The 25,019-nt window shown below is 45.0% G+C and overlaps 2 protein-coding genes across 7 annotated transcripts in view; both read right to left on the minus strand.

Annotated features, from left to right (window-relative positions):
* NMT2 (N-myristoyltransferase 2) overlaps positions 1 to 2,956 on the minus strand; it is a 32,716-nt gene extending 29,760 nt beyond the window's left edge. For all 4 annotated transcript variants that reach the window (XM_081883525.1, XM_081883524.1, XM_081883523.1 and 1 more), the window contains exon 1: positions 2,828 to 2,956. In XM_081883525.1, coding sequence (XP_081739651.1) covers positions 2,828 to 2,855 — 28 coding nt within the window. In that variant the 5' untranslated portion in view covers positions 2,856 to 2,956. The remainder of the gene's footprint in view (positions 1 to 2,827) is intronic.
* A 5,845-nt stretch (positions 2,957 to 8,801) lies between these two features.
* FAM171A1 (family with sequence similarity 171 member A1) overlaps positions 8,802 to 25,019 on the minus strand; it is a 69,199-nt gene continuing 52,981 nt past the window's right edge. For all 3 annotated transcript variants that reach the window (XM_081931616.1, XM_081931615.1, XM_081931617.1), the window contains 3 exons: positions 15,996 to 16,112; positions 15,353 to 15,467; positions 8,802 to 11,661 (listed from right to left, as the gene is read on the minus strand). In XM_081931616.1, the coding sequence (XP_081787742.1) occupies positions 9,954 to 11,661; positions 15,353 to 15,467; positions 15,996 to 16,112 (1,940 nt within the window). In that variant the 3' untranslated portion in view covers positions 8,802 to 9,953. The remainder of the gene's footprint in view (positions 11,662 to 15,352; positions 15,468 to 15,995; positions 16,113 to 25,019) is intronic.

The following is a 25,019-nucleotide window of genomic DNA, read 5'->3' on the forward strand; positions in this document are numbered from 1 at the left end:
TGTGTGGCCTGGGGAGAGGCCACAGAGAGACTTCTGGCCCCCAGTCTGAGGTTCCTCATACCTGCCCTAAATAGTCACTGTTTATTACTTTTGGAAATCCTAAGCTAAGATGAACCAAGGTACGAGGCACCTTCCTATGTTCTAATGTCAATACCACAAGATGCAGTGATGGCCACCCAATTGGATGGCTTTGTAAGTTCAGACAAATTTATGGAGGATCAATGGCTACTAGCCATGACGGAGGCCATGGTCTGCCCTCTATGGCCAGAGGTTGTCTGCTTCTGAACACCAGATGCTGGAAACTACAGGAGGGAAGAGTGTTCTTGTCCTACTTGCAGATTTCATACAGGCATCTATCAGGCTGGCCACTGTGAAAAGAGGATGTTGGGCTAGCTGGACCACTGGTCTGATCCAGCAGGCCAAATTAGACACAGCAAGAATCCTAATTTGGCATGTGGACCAGAGACTCCTCCACTTCCGCTTTAGTTGTTGCTTCTTGTGGCACCAATGTCAGAACATGAGAAGATGCACCAGCCATAACTATCTGCCCTACACCTAGCATCATGTATGAAGGCAGGGTTTGGAGGTGCCACCAAAGAGCTCACTGGCAGTGCCTGCAAACCCACCATTGCACACAGTTTGAAAGCAGTGCCAATGAGCTGACCAGTAGCTCCTGCAGATCCCTGTGACTTTGCCAGCATAGCCTAATTTCCTTTGCCCGGGCTCAAAGGGTTTGATCATGAAGGTGAGGGTCTGGCTCACCCATGATCTAAAGACACAGCTCCTTCTTCATCTAACAGATCAACCCTAAACAGGCAGATATCCTCTATATAGAAGATAAGCTGCATCCTAACTGTGTTTTCTGCCCTTTCAAAGACCTCCTAGGTGCTGAATTTAGTGAAACCTGCATTTCTGGTGGTGCAAGTTATGCTATGCTCTGTGAGCGAGACCAGGGAACAGAGGAAATTAGAAGGCAGCGTAACTTTGTTTATCTCTCTACGTATCTCCAACATGCCCCTTCCATACCCTTTAAATGCCCCTTTTTGGTCCTGGACCTGTGCAGCTTCCACTGCCTTAACTTCCATGAGCTGTCCCTCAGCCGGCCTAAGCAGAAACATCAGGAAAAGTTATTTATGCCAGCTTAAGTTCAGCCAGTGGTAGGAGGACATGGGACAAGATTATATTGCACATCCTAAGCTCTCCCAACCTGCATACCTGGAAGGAAGGACTGCATCCTAAGTCTGACTATCAGATTCAGGAGAGTCTGCACAGCAACACAAGCGAATTGGTCAGTTAGCACCCAACACATTTCCCATGATAGGTAGTTACTAATCTGGGAAAACAACTACTTTCCCCCCATTGATTTTTCTAGTTGGAACCACTCAGCTTGCTGAATGTACAGTGGTACCTCAGGTTACAGACCTTCAGGTTACAGACTCCACTAACCCAGAAATAGTACCTCGGGTTAAGAACTTTGCTTCAGGATAAGAACAGAAATCGCGCAGCGGCAGTGGGAGGCCCCATTAGCTAACGTGGTACCTCAGGTTAAGAACAGTTTCAGGTTAAGAACGGACCTCCAGAACGAATTAAGTACTTAACTCGAAGTACCACTGTATATATATGCATAGCAGGTACATTTGCAAAAAGAAAATATCACTGAAGCAGAAATCTCCCTAGGTGCCTTACACCTGACTGCAAGTTCAGCCCTCCCAAGCCCTTTCAACTTAAATGAGAGCTTGATTAGTGAATCAACCATAATATTAAAAAGCACTCTGTGCATGCTCAATGTGTTTACCGGCTTTTACCTCTATCTGCATCACAGCTGAGCTGCAGCTTTCAGAACCAACCACACACTGCATATAACTCTTTGATACAAGTTTTCTCCTCCAAACACTATTTATTATAGATTACAGTTTTTTCTGGCTAGAGAAGTCACACATTCTTTGCTTTACCTGCAAGAAAGACTTTGAGGGATGGGGGATGTCAGCAGGGCTACAGATAACCCACTGCAACCTAATTTCCATGGGGGTGATGGAGTGGACCACATCTCTGGGTTCTGCATCAATCCATCAGAGACTGGTACCACTCCCAGACACTTTAGCGGTGCAAACAGCCCTTCCCTCTCCCGGGGTGGGGGGCGCAAGCGAGGGGCCATATCCTTGCAGCCGGATTTAGCTCTGTGTGTGTGATAAAAGGCGTTCAGGGCCAACTCGATCTGCACTGAGGGATGTTGACGGCGCCCTTCTGAACGGCAGACAAAACACGAGAGACTGTCCACAAAAGAAGCACGCGGGAAGGTGGGGGAAGAGAAAGAGGCAACCGCGGAAGGGGGCGGCTGCTGCGGCGGCGGCGAGTGCAGAGGGCGGCCAGGCCACCTTCCCAAGCAGACTCCCTTGCTCGCCAGCTGCAGCAAATGCCAGGCCAAGGGCCGGGCGAGGGAGGCGTCGGGTCCGCGTGGAGGGACTCCGGCTTGCACACTGCCTCCTCCGCGGCCACCCGGCAGCTGCAGCAGGAGCAGCCGCCGCTGGGCCCCGCGCCCCTCCGCCCGCCCAAGGCGCGCAGGGGAGCGGCTCGCTCTGCCTTCCCACCTCACACAAAAGCGGCGGCCGAGCCCAAGGCGCCCGCGTGGCCTGCGCGCTGCCTCCCGCCTGGGCCGCCGCCTTCCCCGGGCCACGCCGCGCGCCGCCAATGCCGCAGGGAGCCGTCGGCGGAGCTGGCCGCCCACCCCCCCGCCAGCCAGGCCGGGCCCACCCGGGCTCCGGCGCCGGGCTGCAGGCGAGGCGAGCGCAGCTGCGCCGGGCTGGGCGGAGGAGGGTGGCGTCCCTACCCTTTGGAGTGCTCCGTCTCCTCTTCATTGTCGCCGTCGATGCCGCAGGTGTCCTGGTCGTCCAGCTCGAGGCTCTGCTGGCTGGCGGCGGACTCGCTGTCCTCCGCCATCACGGGGGGAAGGTGGGGGGGGGAGGGAGGGAGGAGGGACTCGCCGGCACAAGCCTATGAAAGGCAACCAGCTTGGGCGCGCAAGGCGGCGGCGGCGGCGGCCGGAGGAGCTCCCCCTAGCTGCGGGCCTCCCCCCGTCGCTGCTCCGCCTTCGCTCGTCGCCAGACGCAGCCCGGGGAGCGAGACGCCCCCTCGCCGGGAGGCCGCCCCAGCTGACCAGGTGAAACACGGGGGAGGCGCTCCCTGCTCTCCATCCCCCGGGCTCAGGGTTGCAAGGCTGGCTCGAGCGCAGTCGACTCATCCGCTCCTGAAGTTTGCTAAACCTGCACCAATTTGTAGTGTTAACGGGCACGTGCGTTTTAAGACTGCTGGCTTTGCTTATACGTTAATGTTATATTCGCAATCGGCTCTGTCTTCTCATTCATCATATAGACAGAGCCTATACAATATACAAATTTGCGCAGGCTATATATATATATATCTAAAAGCCTGCACAAATTTGTATATTTTTAAGGTGGAATTTTATTACGTAGATGCGTTTTAAAACTGCTGGTTGCATTTTAATAAATTTTATGGCGACTTGTTTTTAATGTGTGGGTTTACCGGGGTTAAATTAATATTCCTTATTGTTTTATGTAAATAGGTCAGAGGCACAATTAAAAAACATTCTAAAAGTGGGGAGGATGAATAATGTACATTGTTTCCTTTGGAGCTATGCATGCCTGTGTGGCAGCACCTCTTCAACTTAGCAGAGGTGTTTCCCTGTTTTCTCAAAGTGTTGGTGCTGATTTTTAAAACCCTAAACGGCCTCAGTTCCCTGTATACCTGAAGGACTGTCTCCACCTCCATCATGCAGCCCAGACACTGAGCTCCACCTCTGAGGGCCTTCTGGTGGTTCCCTCGCTGCAAGAAGTGAAGTTACAGGGAACCAGGCAGAGGGCCTTCTTGGTGGTGGCACCCTCCCTGTGAAACGCCCTCCTTTCAGATATTAAGGAAATAAACAACTATCTGACTTCCAGAAGACATATGAAGGCAGCCCTGTATAGGTAAGTTTTGATGTTTGTTGTTCTTTTTCCTGTGTTTTTGTTGGCAACCCAGTCAGATGGGCAGAGTATGAGAATTAAATTTATATTAATATTACCCATGGTTTTTATGTTGGGGAAAGTCCTGTGCAGGCACCCATTGCATGGGTGGTGGTGTCCCCAACCCTGAGCTCTGTATGGTTAACAGATGGGGCTTCATGTGGCCATCTGTATGTGTACTGGATCCACTGGATTGGGGCCAAAACATTCCATCCATTGTGTGAAATTAAACCCACATTTAAATTAAACCCTCTGTAGCCAAAGGATGCACACGTTCTTTAAATAAGCCTGTTATACTAAAAAGCAGTGTGCCCACTGTTTACCGTACGTAAGGGAGTGAGGAACCTATGGTCCTCCAGATGTTGGTGAACTTCAATTCTCATCAGCCCCAGCCAGCATGGCCGATAGGGATGGAATCTGTAGTTCCAGCAACATTTGGAAGGCCACTACCTCCCCACTGTTGGCTTACATGAATAGAAGTTTTAGAGGAAATTCACAAGGACGAGGCTGGACTAAGAAGAGCCACTAAGCAAAAGCCTATCAAATTCCAGCATCTTGTCCCCCCCCCCCCAGTGGAAAGCCACAATCAGGAAGTGAGTGCCCTGGTTCTCTCCGACTGCTGCTATTCAGCAGCTATTCAGAGGCACCTGGTCCTGGAGGTAACATAATACAGCTACTGTGACCAGCATCCATTGATAGCCAATGGATTTACCCAATCTGCTTTTAAAGCCACATAGGTTGGCCATCAACACACATTGTGGTAGCAAATTACAACATTTAACTGTGCAGTGGCTAGCCAGATCCATTCTACCTCTCCTCAACCGCCCACACGATTGACTGTTTTTTTCTCCTCTAGCAGCTAGCCAGTAATCTGCCTCTGCTTCACATACCCTACTTAAGTGCACACCTACAAAGACTATTAGGTTAGTGGGCACACGGAACAGGGCCTTCTCAGCAGTGGCCCTACAATTACGGCACTCAATTCTGCACAAAGTTAGTCAGGGTCCATTCCTTAACAAATTAAAAAGGGTGTGAAGACCTACCTTCTGACTGTTGCTTTTAATTGCTAGTCTGGTGCTAGTTTATGCTGACCTTAGTCATATTCTGTAACAGTTAAAATGCAATGACATGTCTGTTTTTAATCTGATTTTAAAATTATATTATGGTTTGCTTGTATGCATTATTATTATTATCAATTAAATTTGTATACTGCCCTTCGTCCGAAGATCTCATGGTGTGGTTCACAGCATAAAAATACAAAATACATAACAAAACCAAGAACAAAACAAAACAAAAAACCCCAACCCAACACATGTAAAAGGCCATAGAATGCTAATCAGCCAAAGGCCTGGTTGAAGAGGAATGTTTTCACTCAGTGCCTAAATAGGTATAATGAAGGGGCAAGGTGAGCCTCCCTGGGGAGAGGATTGTGCAAACAGGGAGCCACTGCAGAAAAGGCCCTTTCTCATATTGCCCTCCTCCAGATCTCTCATGGAGACAGCACATGAAGAAGGGTCTCAGATGATGGTTGCAGGTAGGTTCATAAGGAGAGGCAGTCCTTGAAGTATTGCAGTACTGAGTCATTTAATTGGGCCTGGAAACTAACTGGCAGTCAGACCAAGATTGGTGTAATACGCTCAAACCATCTTGCCTCGCTGAATTTTGCACCAGCTGAGGTTTCTAAACTCTCTTCAGAGGCAGCTCCACATATAATGCATTACAGTATTATAACCTAGAGACAACAGAAATTAGGCTATCCCTGTCCAGATAGCGGCACAGCTGGGCTAAAGCTGAGCCTCAAGTGACAGCAATGGATCCATAAGTACCCCCAAGCTACATACCTGCTCCTTCAGAGGGAGCGTAACCCCATCAAGAGCAAGCAAACCTCCCATCCATCTGATCTTGGGAACCACCCACCAACAGTGCCTCATCTTATCTGGGCTGAGCTTTAGTTTGTTGTAAACAACATGTTTGTAAATCACTTGGGGAAGCATTTTGTTTGAAACACGGTCTATGAATCTTTTGAAGAAATAATACGTGCTTCTCTTAGTGACTCTCTTATTGTTATCAGGTTTCTGTGTCAAGGAGATTTGATTTCTTAAATTAGGATCATTGCTTTTGTTTGGGTAGCTGTTTTATCCCCGAGAAGTGCCTCATTTGTACACACTAATTACATCCTGTTCGTTAACAGCCTTTGCTTGAAATTAAAAAACTGCCAGAAATAAGCTCACGAAAAGCACAGTGGAGCTGGTGCCGCCGTTTATTGAGCTATAACCTGGTCCTTGGTGGGTAACTGAGGGTTATTGCCGAGACTTACTATCAAAAAGACTGCTGGCCCAATTAATTTCAAGCACTGCTCCTTGTGCCAGCATCTAGGTCAAAAAGACAACAGTGGCACTTTCAAACGGCTCTCTGGAGAAGCAGAATTCCATCGCAAGGAAGGAGAGGCAAAGTTCAGATTTGTTTCGGTGTTGTAGGCATTGCATCAATCAATCAACCAACCAACCAACCAACCAACCAACCAACGATTGCATCACTTCTGTGTGATTAACAGGGGAGCTGAATTTGCCATTGAGGGTTTTCTCTACTGGGTGTGGCCTGGCTGTCTTCTGGGAGTCATCTTCATTATTGGCCTAGCCACATACTCCATTCAACTCTTCCTGCCAGTACAGCTGACATTTCCAGGAGCTGTATTTGCCAATATGGTAATCTCTCTTTTTTGTGGGGAGGTGAGTTTAGGAAGACAGGATTATGTCGTATTCATTCAAATACCTGCATTATTATAAAGTACCAGATCTCTGCATTAAATATATTACAAAGGAACAGATTTGTCCTAGAACATTCTTCACATTTGGACTCCACCCTCTTTCTCCACTAAACTCACACAGCAAAGAGGAATGTTAGCTTACTTCATTTTGTTTTGAATACAATCCTGCAAGGTCCTTCAAACAGTGACCTCGCCCAAGGTCAGCCAGTGAACATGGCAGAAACTAATGCCACTCTGTGACAGCAGTGGCCCAGAGTTGCTGGTGGATAGTTGTGTTTGTTTGTTTTTTTGTGTATGCCATGGTTACTACCAAAATTGTGAGCGGTCTGCAGAGTCATATGAAATTGTTTTGTGGGTGCCACATCAGGTCCCTGGGTACCCCTGATATACATCCACTAGTATAAATGTTATACTATGAAGCCTGTAGGACAGGGTGCAGAGTAAATATGCATTTCAACACCTCTTAGGGAGGACAAAACCATAAAGTGTCCCCTTTTTGCAAGATGATGGTGAGGGAGAGCGAGGAGCAGCGGCTGAGGTGTGGAGTAAGGGAGATGAGGAAAAAAGCAGGATTCTGAGAGAGTAGTTTGCCCCAAGCAAATGCCAAATGTTTCCTGATACCACAAACAGGGGTCCTTTGCCCTACCAAGGTGTGTGGGGGGATTCTCAAATATGTTGGCTGAGGGAAGTGCCATCTAAGTTACACCAGGTACTCTGGAGAAGAGCTGGAGAAAGCTTTCCTCCGGGTATCTTCTTTGTTCGATCCCCAGGATGAGAAGAGTAACTACGTATCAAAGACCTTTGTTTCCTTACCTGCTAAATGTTTATATTTTATATGCTCTTTCATCACATGATGTAAAAGCCACTTCTGGAAATGTAGCGGAATTTGAGGAAATTGACTACTGCTCATTTCCATGCCGTTTCCAGAAAATCGCAGTTTTGCATTGCCATTTTCACATGGTTCTTCATGATTCCAACTCAGCTGCTCATGCGGTATGCCAACATGCAGTTCTTTCCTGATGTTTAAAATTTAGCGTGGGATTCTGGTAAATTAATCAGAAAGCCAAAGTTCTGTAACGCAATAGGTAATTGCAGTGTAAAAGGAACATTGCAAATTGGGACAGAAGCTCTTTCATTATAACCAGTAAAACGAATGCAATAAACCCCATGTATGAATGAAGCTTTAGTTTCTTTTTACAGGAATAATGTATATTATAATATGATTGCAGGCTTCCCATAAGCATATGTTGGACCACTGCGAGAACAGGACACTAGGCTAAATTGTCCTTTGGCCTGATCCAACAGGCTCATCTTATGTTCTTATTTAATGTACTGCAACACATCCATTATGGATCTCCAATCCTGTATAGACCACCCTTGCCCTTGAAACATAGCAAGAACGTTAAAGATGTATTCTTTAATACAAGCATTCCCAAAGGTCTCAAGTAGTGTATGCATAATAGCTTTCTTAATATTTGTTGTCGACAACATTAGAACAAAATATACAAAGCAAATTGTGTAACATCTGTGAAAACCACAAGAATTATTATGTTCCTTAATGATACACTCACCTTTGCCCCCCCCCCCCCAGTTTAGGGAGCCATTTAAAACAGATGGCAATGTTAATTTGAATTGCCTTGAATTTTCTTTCAAAAACAACACAACAGGTATTAAAATTGCCCCCGGGGAAATGTACAGGATTTATATGGCTGCACTGCATTTGGGGTTCTGCATTAGAGCTGTACTTTGGCCTTTGAATCACTGTCAGTGGACTTTCTGTGTTCAATTATCTCCTATGTCCACAGTGTTTTCCGTAACAGTGGCAAATGGAAAGCCGGGTGTTTGGCATTGCCCCTCCCTTGCCATAGATGAACCAAGGAGGGCATTGAGATTCCATGAGAATTAAGTGATAGAATTCAAGCACACCAACCTCAGCAGCCACTTTGTAGAGTTCAAATTGCTAGTAAATAATAATAATAATGCTGCAACTAAAAGGAGGAATTAAGAAAAAATCCTAAATTTTTAAAAAGTTTATTTTTCAATTATAATTTTTGGATAACCAAGCAGCTTTATATAGAGAAAGCACAGAAGTGTTTATCTGGCACTTTTGGATAGTACATAATAACTTTTGCCCGAACTCTCTAAAACACACATTCAGTCCACTTGCTTGGTCCATAGTCCATGTTACTTCAGCCTATATACACCATATTTACAGTCATTGCAACTATCTTCTTGGCTACCTTCGGGTTTTTGCTTTTCCAAAGATGTCCTCTAGCCTATCTTTGCTAAACAGAATCCACAGTACACACCATAACTAGGGAACACACTGCGGTGAAAGGAGGAGTCCCATCAGCACAGACATTTGATGGCATGCAGTTCTTAAAAGAAAATGTAAAGCTTTAGAAAGGGAAAGAAATCTGAATATTCAAGGCGCTAGCAAAAAGAAGGGGCTGTTCATTGTTCCTGTAAAAAAGGCACTTGGGAGTGGGGGATTGGAACCAGAGGAATCGCAGCTGACTTTAAAATTCAGTTTGGCTTCGTTAAAAAAAGGCTCTTCAAAATACCAAGAGATTCTACTCAGGCTTTTGTGTAGGTAAAAATCAGTTGCTGAGCAGACTTATCGTAAGGACATAAAATGTTTAACAACTACCTTGTACATAAGTAAGAAAAGCATAGTTTACGCAAAAAAAGGTTACTAAAAAGCAGCAATGCATAGCCTTCCTTGGAGATAATGCATATCGGTAGACGTCAAGTTTCAAAGTCTAATGAAAGATACCCTTTCAGTAGCACTGTCATGATACAATTGAGTTTAAGAAAACGCAATGAAGTTTCACATAGATCCCTTTCCGGGGAAATCTGAGGTCATAATCCGCCATACCACATGCCAAACATTTCCAAACGTCCTTGATGGCTGATGTCAAGTAAATGGAATCAAGAGTCACACTCTTAAAAGCTCTCTCGTAGGAAGCGTCCCTCGCGCGGCCTCTTTAGAGCAACTATCTGAATCTGCACAGTAATTCTTTGCACTTCCTCCATTGCCCCCACCCTGAGGGTTCTCCCCCCCTCTCCTTTTTCTACAGATAAACTGAGAACATCCGCCGAAAGAAATATTTGGCAACTTTAATACTCCCCTGGGTCGGTGGGGGAAAAGATGAATGGACCGCAGCTCACTTTAGGTTGAACGCCATCAGTGGCCTCTCCTCTCGCTTTTGCCAAGGACTCTTCTTATCTTCTCCTTGATCGTCATCGTCATCGTCATCCTCGTCGTCTTCATCATCTTCAGCTTCGTTATGGACAGTCATTCCGTGCTCTGGGCTCGTTAAGGGCTCTGGTGAACTTTCCACTGTTCGTTTTAGCGTCTCCTCCTGCAGGCTGGGCAGCTGGCTGCCTGTCCTTCTGCTCCCTGCCTCCAAGAGGCACCTTAGCGCACTGTCTTCTGGACTGCAAACGGCTGTACCGCATTCGCTGCCACTTTGGTCCATATCATCCAAATACACAAGCTGCGTGTAAGCTGTGCTGTCGGGAGCTTTCTGCTCCTTTTGCGGATGTCCCTGAACTTGCAGGTGGGTTTGGTGCAGGGACAAATGATCTCCCCTTCCCCTCCGGGCGGATTTGGGCTCGTTCATGTCCACCCCAGAATCCAAGCTGGCGTCGTTGCTTCCGTTCCTCCCAGCTCTTTGAAGATCGATGTACGAATGTCTAACGTGAGCGTTGGAACGCCCGTCGAGAGAAACAAACCACGCCCGAGGATGAGGTAAAGGCTTGCCTCCTCCTAACTCCATGAGAGCTTTCTCCGTAAGAAGCTGCACTTCGCTATTCATCTGCGCCAAAGAGGCGTCGTTGAGTGATGCCGGAATGGATACAGATTCAGACATTGAGACATTCTGGGTGCTCCATTCGCTTGCTCCAGCTTCTTGCAAATGCTGCTGAGATATTGCTTGAGCGGCCAGCTGCTGGGGCTGCATCTGTTGCTGTGAGTGTGGGAAGAGCTGAGAATGAGGGCTCGATAGTTCCGCCTGGAGCCTTTCTATGTCGATCTGCTGATCGGTGGGAACAACCAGAGGCTGGCTAATGTAAGGATGTTCTCCGGGAAGTTTCATATAATGGCCTGGAATAACCAGCGTAGGCAATACTTTTCTGTAAACACTGTCATTAACCTGATCAACAGAATTACAGCAGACCAGCTGACCTGGCCGAGGGAAGGAAGTGGGTCTCTCGAGGTGGTCAACAGAGCGAGACATCATACATTCACTGGGCCTGCAGTCTAACAGTTCTGTTTCGGGTGCTGAAGGGATGGGGTACAGTTGCTCCTGGAGATTGTATTTACTTCCTGTGGAAATATGGTTCATGGAGGCCTGCTCTGGCTTCTCAAATAAAGGCCGAGTCAACATTGCACTGTAACTCCTCCTGTGATCTTCCTTGTCAGGGGAGTCATATCCTTCTGATGCCTCCATAGATTTCCTGGGGTTTATAGGAAAGCTATCCACTGATTTAAGGTAGTCTTTTCGCAGAGTGTCGCTAGAGGCCATGTTCTCCAGAGACATACGGCTCTGATCCTTCTCCTTATGGGAAAGCAACTCTTCTCGGGAACTGAACTCTTGCGAGGTGCTGTATGTGTGCTTGAGCATGGGAGTGCGCATATCTGCTTCTCCCCCCGAACACACTTTCTCCATGCGCACAGCTCCCATCAGCTCCTTGTGGCCGGAGGATTCTGTGTGTCCATTGCTGGCAACGGACAACCCACCAGGGAATTCTGACTCGCGGCGCGAAAATATCAAGTTGAGGTGGGACATAGAGGTTGACTGATCCTTCTTAGCGCCACTAAGCGTTGAGGACAGCTGCAGTTTCTTATGACGTGGCTTCAGACACTTTCGCCTATCGTAGAAAGAGAACAAAAATAGTTAACAAAAGACAATATCTTGTTGCAGGTGCTAAGTGAATGGTCCTATTCAGTGTTCCAACCTGACAGCCCTGTAGAGAACAGGTTTTCTTAGTGGTTGGCTCCCCGTTCATGGAATGCTCTCTCTAGAGAAGCATGCCCATCACCATCTTTATCTGTTTTTGGTTGCCAGGCAGAAACATTATTATTTACCCAGGCTTTTGGCCCTTAATTTGTATATTTGTGGCCTATTTTTGTGCTCATCTTTTTAGTAGGGCAGGTGAGGCTGGATTTGCCTGTACATTTTATTTCTATATACAGTCGTGCCTTGGAAGTCAAACAGCTTAGTTCCCAAATGTTTTGGCTCCTGAATGATGGAAAACCAGAAGTGACTGTTCTGGTTTGCAAACTATTTTTGGAAGCCAAATGCCCGACGGGGCTTCCGTGGCTTCTGATTGGCTGCAGGAGCTTCTTGCAGCCAATCAGAAGCCGCACTTTGGTTTTTGAACATTTGGGAAGTTGAACAGACTTCCGGAATGGATTCCGTTCAACTTCTGAGGTACGACTGTATATATATATATATATATATATATATATATATATATATATATATATTTGCTTTCGTAGATTTTCACGGGTACAGGAATGCAGGTTTTGGTGTCCTCGGGTGTCTTCCCGTGTAAAAGTTGGGGTGTCTAGGCGACGTTTCGACGAGGTCTCACTCGTCATCTTCAGGCTGGTGCTTTCGGCTTCTTGTTACTGGAACAGAGCAGGATCTCAGTGTTTGAGTTCCTATAAATACTGTTGAGGGGGTGTGGTGTATAGCCTCCAATGTTCTGGGCAGAGAGGAAGTTCCCAGGCTAGTGTGCCTTTTCTTCTTTTGTTCCTTAATTACTTGAGGGATATCTTGAGTGATTTCTTGAGTGATATCCTGAGTACCACTTAGGTGGGTCATTAGGTGTGGATTAGTTGCTAAAGTCTTTGTGTCTTGACCTCTTGAACTTTGTGAAGAGTTTTTCTGTACAGCCATCTTCTCAGAAAAACTCTTCACAAAGTTCAAGAGGTCAAGACACAAAGACTTTAGCAACTAATCCACACCTAATGACCCACCTAAGTGGTACTCAGGATATCACTCAAGAAATCACTCAAGATATCCCTCAAGTAATTAAGGAACAAAAGAAGAAAAGGCACACTAGCCTGGGAACTTCCTCTCTGCCCAGAACATTGGAGGCTATACACCACACCCCCTCAACAGTATTTATAGGAACTCAAACACTGAGATCCTGCTCTGTTCCAGTAACAAGAAGCCGAAAGCACCAGCCTGAAGATGACGAGTGAGACCTCGTCGAAACGTCGCCTAGACACCCCAACTTTTACACGGGAAGACACCCGAGGACACCAAAACCTGCATATATATATATATATATATTTATTTTATTCTCCATTCTTTTACTTGGTTTTAATTCCTGTCCCCCCATTTAAGTTGCTGAGTCACTTTTGTGAAAAGAGACATAATGATGGTGATGATAGAATTCCTAAATGTCTGTGCTGCTTTTTATCTGCTAAAAGTTCCCTTGGAATAAATCAACTACTTATATTTTCATTAATTTCACATGTTAAAAGAAAAAAAAAGATGATTATTTTTAATATGTGACCCTCCAGTGAGCTTGTTTAGGTTCACTGGGCTGCATCCAAAACTGTCCTTCTGGATGTGGAAGCCATCCATCCTCTGCTCTCAGAGGGACAGCAGTCTGTCTTGGGAGTTTCTCCTGGCTAGAATATTGTGTGAGGTGAAGGTTTCAAAATGCGGGAAGTCTTCGCAAGTAAAGGAGGTTTTGTCACAGCACAAAGAGTCACCAGGTTATATGCTGAGGGTGACGGCAAAGACGACGGAGACAGAGTTAGCATTCCCGTCCATGCTCTGCCATTTCCATGTGTTGGCCTAAGTTGTTTTTATAACTATGGCTTTTAAATGCTGCTTTTACATATAATTTATTGCTGCTGCTTTTTGTGTTTAATGGTGTGTTGTTGTTGTTTTTTGGTATTGTTGCACTTTTGTAAGCCACACTGAAAAGTCCTCAGGAGAGCTGGGAAATAAATAATACATAATGGCAATCAAATCTTCCTTCAAACGAAATCCTTTTTCTCCCATTGCTGTTCTTCCCTTTGAAAAGGAGGCCCTCATTTGGACTAGGGGGATATCACTGCGAGAAGTGAAGTTATAGGGAACCAGGCAGAAGGCCTTCTCGGTAGTGGCGCCCGCCCTGTGGGATGTCACCCTTCTGCCAGATGTCAAGGAAATAAACACCTGACTTTTAGAAGACATCTGAAGTCAGCCCTGTATCGGGAAGTTTTAAATGTTTGATGTGTTACTATTTTTTATGTGTTGTAAGCCGCCCAGAGTGGCCGGGGGAAATGCAATCAGATGAATGGCATATAAATAATAAAATTATTATTATTATTAGTAGTAGTAGTAGTAGTATTCAGAATGCCTGAACAGAGCTCATAACAGGGAACTGAAATCCAAAGGTGTAATTTTGCTTGACTATTATGGCAGCTGGTATACGTATCAGTGCACCAACTGAAAGTGTTTGTGAGAAAGCACCATTTCCCCTCGTTGCAAAATGAAATGGCAAACAATAGACATGAAGCTGATGGCTTTGGATGCCTCTCCTCCAGTTATACTACGATGCCTGTCACCTTAAGCAATTGAAACAGATCGTAAGGGGAGATCAGGATGTGGACTGCTGAACTGGGACCAAGATCACTATTACAAAGTGCTTCCCTTTCTAAAGATAACTGCATATGGTTTAAATGAAATTGATAACCCCCTGCGTAAAGCCAGCTTTTTGTAACATGGGGAATATGGGCGTGACTCCCTAGTTCTCCATTGTGCCCCTTTTTATACCACAGAGGAAAGAAAATTTAAGCAATTTAAGAAATGGGCAACTAGAGGGTTGTACAAAATGCATCATCTATTCAAACCGATCAGTTACTGGCTCAACTAGGGGACATCGGTCTGAATTAGTTTCAGGTGGTTCAGACCCAATCATTCAGTTCTTGTTTTTATCTCACTCAAGGTGCTCCTAGAGATCTAATGGATTTTTCTTTTTCTTTTTGAGAGCTTCTGTGCCAAGAGAGAGAAAATTTAAAGGATCACTCATCAGGATGGAATGTTTCTTTCCCCCCTAGTATTAAAGCAAAATGGGATGGTCTCTGTACACAAACTGAGGAAACACAGTGGAGATTATACTTAATTTCCTCCCTATTGGCAGCAAAACATTTGCGCCAGAAACCCCCATTCATGCTGCAAGGATGGTGGTTCCAAGGTACGAGAGTTAGCCTTAGTAGAAAAACTAAAGAAGTGAGTCGAGTTAGGGACTTCATATTCTCTTACCATGGTTACATCAAGACTTAAGTTGAACTGTGAAACTTCCAGAGGCCCCCAAATCATTTTGACATGACCTCTTGCTCAAACATCTGTGGTCCCGATATTGTGACTTACTGCTATGGACCAAAATATGGTCAGTATACAAAGACCCTTTTCAGGAAGTATGAGATGGACAATGTAATTACATTGCAGTTTTAGGTTGCGTTTTGTTTTTTTTTAATGGATGCTTGAAATGTAGGATGGAAAATTTACCGGAAAACTCGTAATTGGTTAAAAAAAGAGAGGGTTTTTTTTACCTGCAGTAGTACAAGAGGAGGCACAGTAAAACCAGAAGTATCAGAGCCATCCCTCCTAGAATAGCCAAAAGAAACACTGTGTGGTAAGTGCTTATGTCCTGGGTTACAACGGGACCTAGAAGAGAAAAAGTTGAAAAGGCTGAAGAAAAGCAATCCAACCAAAACAGAGCCTTCCAATTCCCCTTTGAGTGCATATTTAAGGGACAGGCTGGTTCTGGGTCCTAGTGCGAACCCCTCCCTTCCTTGGAACAGGGGCAGACTTTGGTCTCTCAAATTTCAGTGGCGCTCTCTGTGATGCTACAATTCAGTGCCCCCAACTCTTGCACCCCATTCTACATTATTGTTGCAGTGCTGGCACCCAGTGCAGCTGAACCAATCATGCTATCCTAAAACCACCTCTTCTCAGAGGGGGGCCCCTGTAGGTGCTTCTGCAGGCAGCAGGAGTGATGCCACCCACGCCAGACAGTGACAAGAGGCCCACCATTCATACTTCCCACAATGCCCCAGAGCAGTAGTACGCTGGGAGGGCCTTGTGGGTAATTAAAATGGCGGGTGCACTGATACTATAGTGAAACACACAGGCCCATTCACAGCAAGGTGTGCAGATATGTATGGAACGAAGAAAAGAAAACTCTCATTTCACCTGGATGTGTGGGGGACATGGCTGCAACCCAGTATCCCAGCTGTGGGGCAATATAAGTCCAGGTCATCTCGCTTCCTTCTTGTTCTACGATGCCCAAGCTGCTTTTCAACCATGTTCCTGTAACACAGGGATTCAAAATGTATTTAGGAACACCATAAAAGGAAGGCTTAACAATTCTGTGCATTGACACAAGTCACCTTGTGGCGAAAGGCCTTGTTTGAGGTGGTTTTTGTTTGTTTGGCTTTGCTTTAAAATAACAGAGAGAGCAAGGCTGCAGCTGTATTTATCTTTTATGTGGCCCTTCAGCCCCAATGAAAACAGTGTGACTTCTTGCTTCCGAGTAAGCATGCAGAGGACTGTGCTATGAGGACAAAAGCTGGCCGTGATGCTAAATGAGTCACATGGAAACACGTTAGCTGAAGAACAAGAGAGTTAACAGAAGATGAAGGGGACTGAGCTGGCCCACAAAGGCATTTAGCATTATAATCTCAATGTTTGGAGTTTGTGATAGGAGCTGTAGATGCAGTTCCCGTACAAACATTTAGATGCTGGGCTGTTATGGATGCAGTGAGTGCTCTTCTAGGAAGGAATTCATGGAGGAAAAGAGCAGCCCCAGTGATCAAAATCCACGTTAGCGTAGGTCATTAAGGCTGCAATCTTATCCACACTTACCTGGAAGTAAGCCCAAATTAGACACAATGTGACTTATGGGTATAAGAGTGTTCTGTTGGTGTCCCTCAAACCTCTGGAGCTACATGTTTATCACATAGGAGCAACAGCACCAAGCTTTTAGCAAAGGGAGGTGTGCGCACGCGTCCCATTGTTTTCAATTTAAAGAATGTCTACGTGCCCATCGTAGCACAAATCAACCATCCTGACTTTTAGGCAGAGTTTTATTAAACGAGCGCAAGTAGTTTTGCTTTACACCAGCAGTGGGCGCCAAAACTAACAAATAAGGAGGGAAGCAGGCAAAGTACCTGGAGATGAGCTCAATTCAAGTTCTGCTGCATTCATTACCCTAGTCCAGGAGACAGCAAACTTTTTCAGCAGGGGGCCGGTCAACTGTCCCTCAGACCTTATGGGGGGGGGCAAACTCTATTTTTTGGGAAAGAATGAACGAATTCCTATGCCCCACAAATAACCCAGAGATGCATTTTAAATAAAAGGACACATTCCACTCATGTAAAAACACACTGATTCCCGGACTGTCCACAGGCCGGATTGAGAAGGCAATTGGGCCAGATCCGGCCCCCGGGCCTTAGTTTGCCTACCCATGCCCTAGTCAGTTTTTTTTATTATTTGGTGAGACGACTCCTGCACACTTCTCAAAAATCATATAAACGGGGGCTGTGCCACCACCACAATCACTTGAAATTAGAAGTATATCCTTGCGCTGCAATTGTATTTCAGATGGATTAACGTTACCATCAACAAAACCAGGGATATTTGAGTAACTTGGGAATGCAAAGCCAGCCTGTGCCCAGCTCCTCACTGAATGCTGATAAGATCTTGTGGACAACCAAAGGGAATCATTAATTTAACAGCTCGGGCAAAATATGAGTTTACGGCAGGACTGATATTCCGCCAGCGGGGGTAGAGGGGCGGGGTGGGGTGGGGGTGAGGGAGGACTTGCATCCTCCCTGACTCACGTTACACTTCATTAATACAAACAAAATCCTTCCCAACCCTCTTTTAAAAGTTCTTTGTTGCTGCCGCTGAGTGAATTTTGTCCCTGAGCAGTGCAGCCATCAAAGGAGCCGGGCGGAGGTCACACACACACAAACAAGCTTTTTAAGGTAGAGTTCGGCCATGGTTCCAGCTGAATTAAGGAATGGCTCAGATCACTTTGCATTTGCCAACAAAAGGAAATACTGTACCCGTGGAGGAAGGAGGTAGCCAACAAAAGAGGCTGTCTTCCTGCATGTACAATACTCATTTATTCCGCCCGCCTGCTGTTGCTCCTTAACATTTGGGCCCCTGTCAGGAACATCCCTCAGAACACAAAGCAGTCCTGGTTAGGGCAGCGATTTCTCTGTGGGAGAGGGATTTGGGTGGGTGGGGCTGCAGCCCCTCAGATGTTGCTAGACTCAAACTCCCACCATCCCTGACTATTGGCCGTGTGGGCTCAGGCTCATGGGAGCTGGAGTCCAGCGACTGCTCTAAAATAGAGAATTGTTTTCTTGTAGAGATGGGTGAATTTTGGTTTCGCTCAGTTTCTCATTCCCCCCCTCACTCTTTAGTTCACTTTGCCACGTTTCTGCATTGGTTTGAGGATTTTAAAGAAGCAAGTCCTTGTGAAAATCCAGCATCCAGCAAAATCCAATATACAGTGGTACCTCGGGTTAAGTACTTAATTCGTTCCCGAGGTCCGTTCTTAACCTGAAGCACCACTTTAGCTAATGGGGCCTCCTGCTGCTGCCACGCCGCCAGAGCACGATTTCTGTTCTTATCCTGAAGCAAGGTTCTTAACCTGAGGTAATATTTCTGGGTTAGCAGAGTCTGTAACCTGAAGCGTCTTTAACTTGAAGTGTATGTAACCCGAGGTACCACTGGACACATCTTTTTATGTAGTTTTGGTCAACATAAACATTTTGGCAGAACCATTTTCCCTTAACGAATGCATTTCTGCAGGTGATTTTTCACAAATCCATGCATTTTAATACAGGCTTTTATGTATTTTTGGTACACATTCCTTGGCTTGGGAACCGCATTGCGAAATCTGGAGAAGTGAGAATTTTGACGGGTGGCTGAGTTTTGGTGTGCAGATAATACTTTCAAGAAAGTGAAAACTAGGTAAGTTTGCCTGCAAATGTGAGCTGAATTGAATTTCTCCTCCACCCTTACTTTCTTCGTCACAAAAGCTGCCTCTGTTCTTATCTAGGTATCTCTGCTGGATGCATGGAGGAGGAGACAGACGGCAAGAGCTGGCGAGTGGATTCCACCCAGCTCCCAGACAGCCCCATAATCAGTCACTCCAATTAAATCTCTCTAAGTTCCTGTAGGGAGCCACCTCCTGCCAAAAAACCTAAGATGGAATCTTTTATCGTCGCCATGTTTATCTTTGAACATGCCAGGAAATGAGTCCAAAGTATAAATAGAATACAGTGAGGAGAGGGGAGGCATATTTATTTATTTATTATTTATTTGTTTTTGTTTTTGTTTTTTTAAAAACCCCTCTAAATCTCTGCCTGACAGTTTCATATGAACTAAGACACAGCTCTGGTCGTTTTATCATAATAACGCTGGCCTAAAAAAACACACCACCTAGTCACTCAATATATACATTTTTATCCACATAGACAACGGAACTTCTTAAAAAAAAAACAACAACTGGAATTTTCCATGGAAATACTGCAGCTGGTTTTTATAGGCCAATATCAATGATCATTTGGCTCCAGCAAAACCCAGATGAGATAATGCTTTCTGATTCCGCTCCAAACATATGCTATCAATATTATAATACTTTAAAAAAAGAAAAGAAAAGAAAAGTGATGTAATTGTTTGTGAGGGGACAGAGTTAGCAGGTAACATCCAACCAAGGTACTTTCCTTTTCCTGCTAAGGAAGACATTATTTGTCTCAGCAAGCCTACCCAAGCATGTAATATCAACATGCAATTTTCATGGGTATGCTTTTCTTTAAATGCTGCTTTTATTTATGTTTAATCTTTCTAATGTTAACTTTTTTAAACGTTTGCTTTTAATAAATTTTTTTAAAATAAAAAATCACATCTCATATTCTTCTTTGTAATCCGCTTGCAGGCCTTCTGTTGAGTACGTGGCATATAAATATTGTTAAAGGAATAAGGGAATGCTGCTCTTGCTGCAGAGAGGAAGGAAGATTATGCAGCACCTAGCTAAACTATGGCACCTGCTCCCACAGGAAGCAGCAAGGGCCCCCAACCTCAATGGCTTTAAAAGGAGATGAGACAAACTCACGGAGGAGAAGACTATCAGTGGCTACTAGCTATGATGGTTATGCTCTGCCTCCACGGTTTGAGACAGCAATGCTTCCGAATAAAGATAAAAAAGTAAAAGGTAAAAGACTCCTGGACGGTTAAGTCCAGTCAAAGGCGATTATGGGGTTGCGGCACTCATCTCGCTTTCAGGCTGAGGGAGCCAGCGTTTGTCCACAGACAGCTTTCCGGGTCATCTGGCCAGCAGGACTAAACTGCTTCTGGTGCAACGGAACACAGTGATGGAAACCAGAGTGCACAGAAACACCATTTACCTTCCCGCTGCTGCGGTACCTATTTATCTAATTGCACTGGTATGCTTTCAAACTGCTAGGTGGGCAGGAGCTGGGACAGAGCAACAGGAGCTCACCCTGTTGTGTGGATTTGAACCACCGACCTTCTGACTGGCAAAAGCCCAAGAGGCTCAGTGGCTTAGACCACAGTGCCACCTGCATTCCACCAGCTGCTGGAGACTACAGGAGGAGAGAGTGCTCTTGTACCCGAATCCTGGTTGCAGATTTCCCACAGGCATGTGGTTGGTCGCTGTGAGAACAGGATGCTGGACTAGTTCAGCCACTGGCCTGATCCAGCAGACCCTTCTTATGTTTTTAAGAATAGCAGTTTTTCTATACCAGTATTTTTCGCTGGTATATTCTGCCGCACATCATTTACCCAATAATGGTGCATTAATGGTGGATTTATATTACATATTATTCTGTTTTATTAGTTGTTCTGCAATGCTTTTCCAATGTTACCACACGGTTGCTGTTTGGAGGGGCCCCCTTGCATTATACAGCGCAGCTAGGGCTGAAAAATAAACAAGTTAAGTGGGAATATTTGTGGTATAACAAGCTACAGGATTTCAGCAGGAAGTTACGGGACACGCGGTGATAGGAAACAAGCTAATGTGTTCAACCCCAAAACATTTGAAGGCACAAGCCGTATTGAAAGTGGGATTGTGTAGAACCGCCATGAAACCACAAGCACGAGGCATAATGAATACGTATGAAAAATGTGTGTCTGGAGGGGCCGTACGTCTACACTGAGTGACTACAAAGCCCCCTGACACATTCAACAAATGTTTAACCAATGTGCAAGTGATGCCCAATGGCCTCATAAAATAATAATAATAATAATAATAATAATAATAATAATAATAATAAAAATAAATAAAATATATATATTACTTGTACCCCGCCCATCTGGCTGGGTTGCCCAGTCACTCTGAGCGGCTTCCAACAGAACATACCATATTTTTCGCTCTATACGACGCACCAGACCACAAGACGCACCTAGTTTTTGGAGGAGGAAAACAAGAAAAAAAATATTCTGAATCTCAGAAGCCAGAACAGCAAGAGGGATCGCTGCGCAGTGAAAGCAGCAGTCCCTCTTGCTTTCTGGCTTCTGGGATAGCTGCATTCGCTCCATAAGGCACACACACATTTCCCCTTAATTTAGGAGGGAAAAAGTGAGTCTTATAGAGCAAAAAATACGGTAATACACAATACACCAGACATTAAAAGCTTTTTGATACAGAGCTGTTTTCAGATTAAGTGTGTTTGTGTCTGGGTGGCAATGTACACATACATCTATGACTGTGCTGTACAACAGGACTATGTACCCAGATCTTTAGACCATCTTCAGAGGCCCTTCTTCAGCAGCATGCTACCCAACAATGTGTGATGGGTGAATACTACACAGAGGGCCTTTTTGGTGGTAGCACCCCGGTAATGGAACACCTTCCTCAGACAGATTTTCCTGGCACACACGTTATGGATGTTTGGGCACCAGAAAAGATATTTTTGTTTCCCAAGGTGTGTTAAAATCTTGCTGCTAGTTTTTAAATAACCTTACTTTACATTGGTTTTGCTTTATTTGGTTTGGATTTTTGTTTCGTTTTAATCTTTATGGATTAACATTTTATTGTGAACTGCCCAAATAATATCAGTTATTGGGTGGCATATGAAAACTGTTAGTAAAAAAAGAAAAGGCAATGTCCTCCCTTCTGAAAACAGATGAGCATGCAGTCTTCAGGAAAGCACATAGGAAAAACTACCAAGGACATCTACGGCATAATAACCCCAAAGGAATTGCAGAGGAGACTCTGTAGCTCATGCTACCTTTCCCCCGGAATTCAGATGGAGATTCTCAGTTCTTAGAGTGGGAGGCAGGCCTCCCTAAGGAGATGTTTGTAACTGCTACAGAAAGTCTGAACAAAACCAAAGAATTAAAATAGCAAAGGGGTGGGGGAGGAGAGGAAGACGGGAAGAGGCAGGAAAAAGATAAAGCCATTGTTAAATGCACAATTGAATGTCACTTAAAAAAGGATCACTATAATTTTGGCCTTGTCAAAAAGCCTTAACTCACTTAGGTACCACCAAACACATGTAAAAATGCACAGGGCACAATCTAGCCAACCTCCTGGTCCCATTTATCTTGGTGGCGTAGATCATGCCCAAAGTAAATGCAAGCTTCTTGTTTCGAGAGTAGCCACATTTGCACATAACGATAAGCCAGGAAAATTGGTTTGCCTTGTGATCCTAAGACTGGCCTGGGAAACAACTAGAAGGTAGTTCATCTGCCCTATCCGAAGTCCTACTGGGCTCTCTCCAAGGTTAGAGGAGCTGATCAGAAGAATCTTTATTTGCGTCAGCCACTAGCCATAGCAATTAAACAAAATAAAATGTACTGAAGATAGAGGTGAAAACTTACCGTATTTTAGGATAAATACTGAACCCCCACTATCATGGGCATTTAGCTGCTGTGGTATAGTTGAGATACTTGGATGGCATCCAAGTTAAAGTCTTAGAGTAGACACATTAAAATGAATGAATATGACTAAGTTAGGCCCATTAATTTTAAAGGGTCTATTCTGAGCAAAAGTTGGCTAAATACAACCCACAGCCTTCAGTTTCTGCTCCTGGGACCACAGATTATCTCACCTTCTCCCATACTGGCAGCTAGAGAAGATGTCCACTTTTATTAAGGCATGCAAGGTGATGGCTGTGGGAGGGGGAAGTTAACAGCCTGGAAATCCAATGTTCTCTGCATGCACAAGTTCAAATCCCACTCTTCTGAGATTTACAGAACAGGCTCAACAGCAGAGCACACTTTGCATGAAGAAGTTCCAAAGTTTAATTTTTAATGAATTCCATTTCAAAGGTACACATTTAGCAGGATTGGGAAAATATCTTTGGGAGCTACAGCTAAGTCAGAGTAGGACCAGGGGTAAGGAAACCGTAGTCTTTTCGATGCTGCCAATGGCCAATGTTCAGGAAATATAGGAGATGTAGCCCAAAAGCATTTGGAGAGCCATAGGTTCTCCAACCATGGTATATATTTAGGGGGCCTAGGCCAGATATTCCTCCACATGTATGTGTGGGCAGCTGTTAGAATTCATTTTTGTCCACCTCCACTTGGTGGTAGCCTGCACAACGTTTCTAGGAAACACACACAGGTACGGAGGGAACAAAAACAGAACGATCTAGCACGCAGCACTTTGAACGTTAACTCTCCACTTCAAAGTTATATCCCCACCTTATAGGGATTAACATTATGGTCAACTTTTCTTTCATCTTTTAATTACATTTTTTAAAAGGAAGAAGTTTAGCATGGAGAATTCCTCCAATGCGGGCAAATTACCTTCCCCATGAAGAGTTAAAACATTTATCCTCAAACCAGGCAGAACAATGCCTTGCCATCAATCAGCCCGAGAAAGCTTTCCTCAAAAAAAAAAAAAAATATATATATATATAGGGGGTTTGTTTAGAGTAGAAAGCTATCAGTGGAGAACATAAAACACTTCAGAAGTTCCTCCTAGGCAATTACAACAGTGGCAACAGTTCAGCCCTAAAGGTTACCCCCCTGCACCCCCCTGCTCCTGTAATACATAGGGGCTCCGACCATTGTTCTGAAGTTACCAGGCAACAGAAGAAATAATCATATATAGTCTGAGATCATACTTTCATTACTCCTGCCTTTCACTGACTATTTTTTCCTAAAGGCTTCCAGCCAGATGAACCATTTTATCTTCAGCCTGCTACCCTTTTCATAGCACAAATATCATGGCTTGGCAAACAACAAACATAGGAAGCTGCCTTGTGCCAAGTCATGGAGGAAGGGCTATCAGTGGCTACTAGTCATGATGGCTATGCTCTGCCTCACATCACTTTTACACGTCACTTGGGAAGACAGGCAAACTCATGCCAGTGTATTGCAAGTAGCAAAGATCACCAGCGTCGACGCAATGATTCTTCAACATCAACTGGTCATGTTGTGCGGATGCCTGATTATCGTCTTCGAAAGCTACTACTCTACTCTGAACTTAAAAATGGAAAGCGTAATGCTGGTGGTCAACAAAAGTGGTTTAAAGACTGTCTCAAGGCAAATCTTTAAAAATGTAGTATAAACAGCGACAACTGGGAAACACTGGCCTGCGCGCGCTCCAGTGGGAGAACAGCCTTTACCGAAAGTGTCATGGACTTTGATGATGCTCAAACTCGGGACGAAAGGGAGAAATGTACTAAGAGGAAGGCACGCTTAGCAAACCTGCACCGTGATCAACTCCCATCCGGAAACCTATGTACCCACAGTGGAAGGACATGTGGATCCAGAATTGGCCTCCACAGTCACTTACGGACTCACTGTTAAAACTGTGTTTATGGAAGACAATTTTACTTGGCTACGAATGATCGCCAAAGAAGACGATGTTCTGCCTCCAGAGTTTGGAGGCAGCAGAGCTTCTGAATGCCATTTGCTGGAAGACACAGGAAGGGAGCCTGCTCTTGTGCTCATGTTCTGCTTGTTGAAATCCCACAGGAATCCGTTCAGCCCCTGTGAGAATAGGATGATCTGTGATTGGCCTGATCTAGCAAGCTCTCCTTATGTTCTTAATAGATCCATCTAGCTCAGCACTGTCTACATGGACCAGCAGCAGACCTCCAGCTCTACCTGGAGATGCTGGGGTCTGAACATCTGCAACAACAACAACAACAACAACAACAACAAATTATTTATATCCCGTCCATCTGGCTGGGTTTCCCAGCCACTCTGGGTGGCTCCCAACAGAAT

This window comes from Podarcis melisellensis, assembly GCF_964234715.1.
Source record: "Podarcis melisellensis genome assembly, chromosome: 12".
Taxonomy (NCBI): Eukaryota; Metazoa; Chordata; class Lepidosauria; order Squamata; family Lacertidae; genus Podarcis; species Podarcis melisellensis.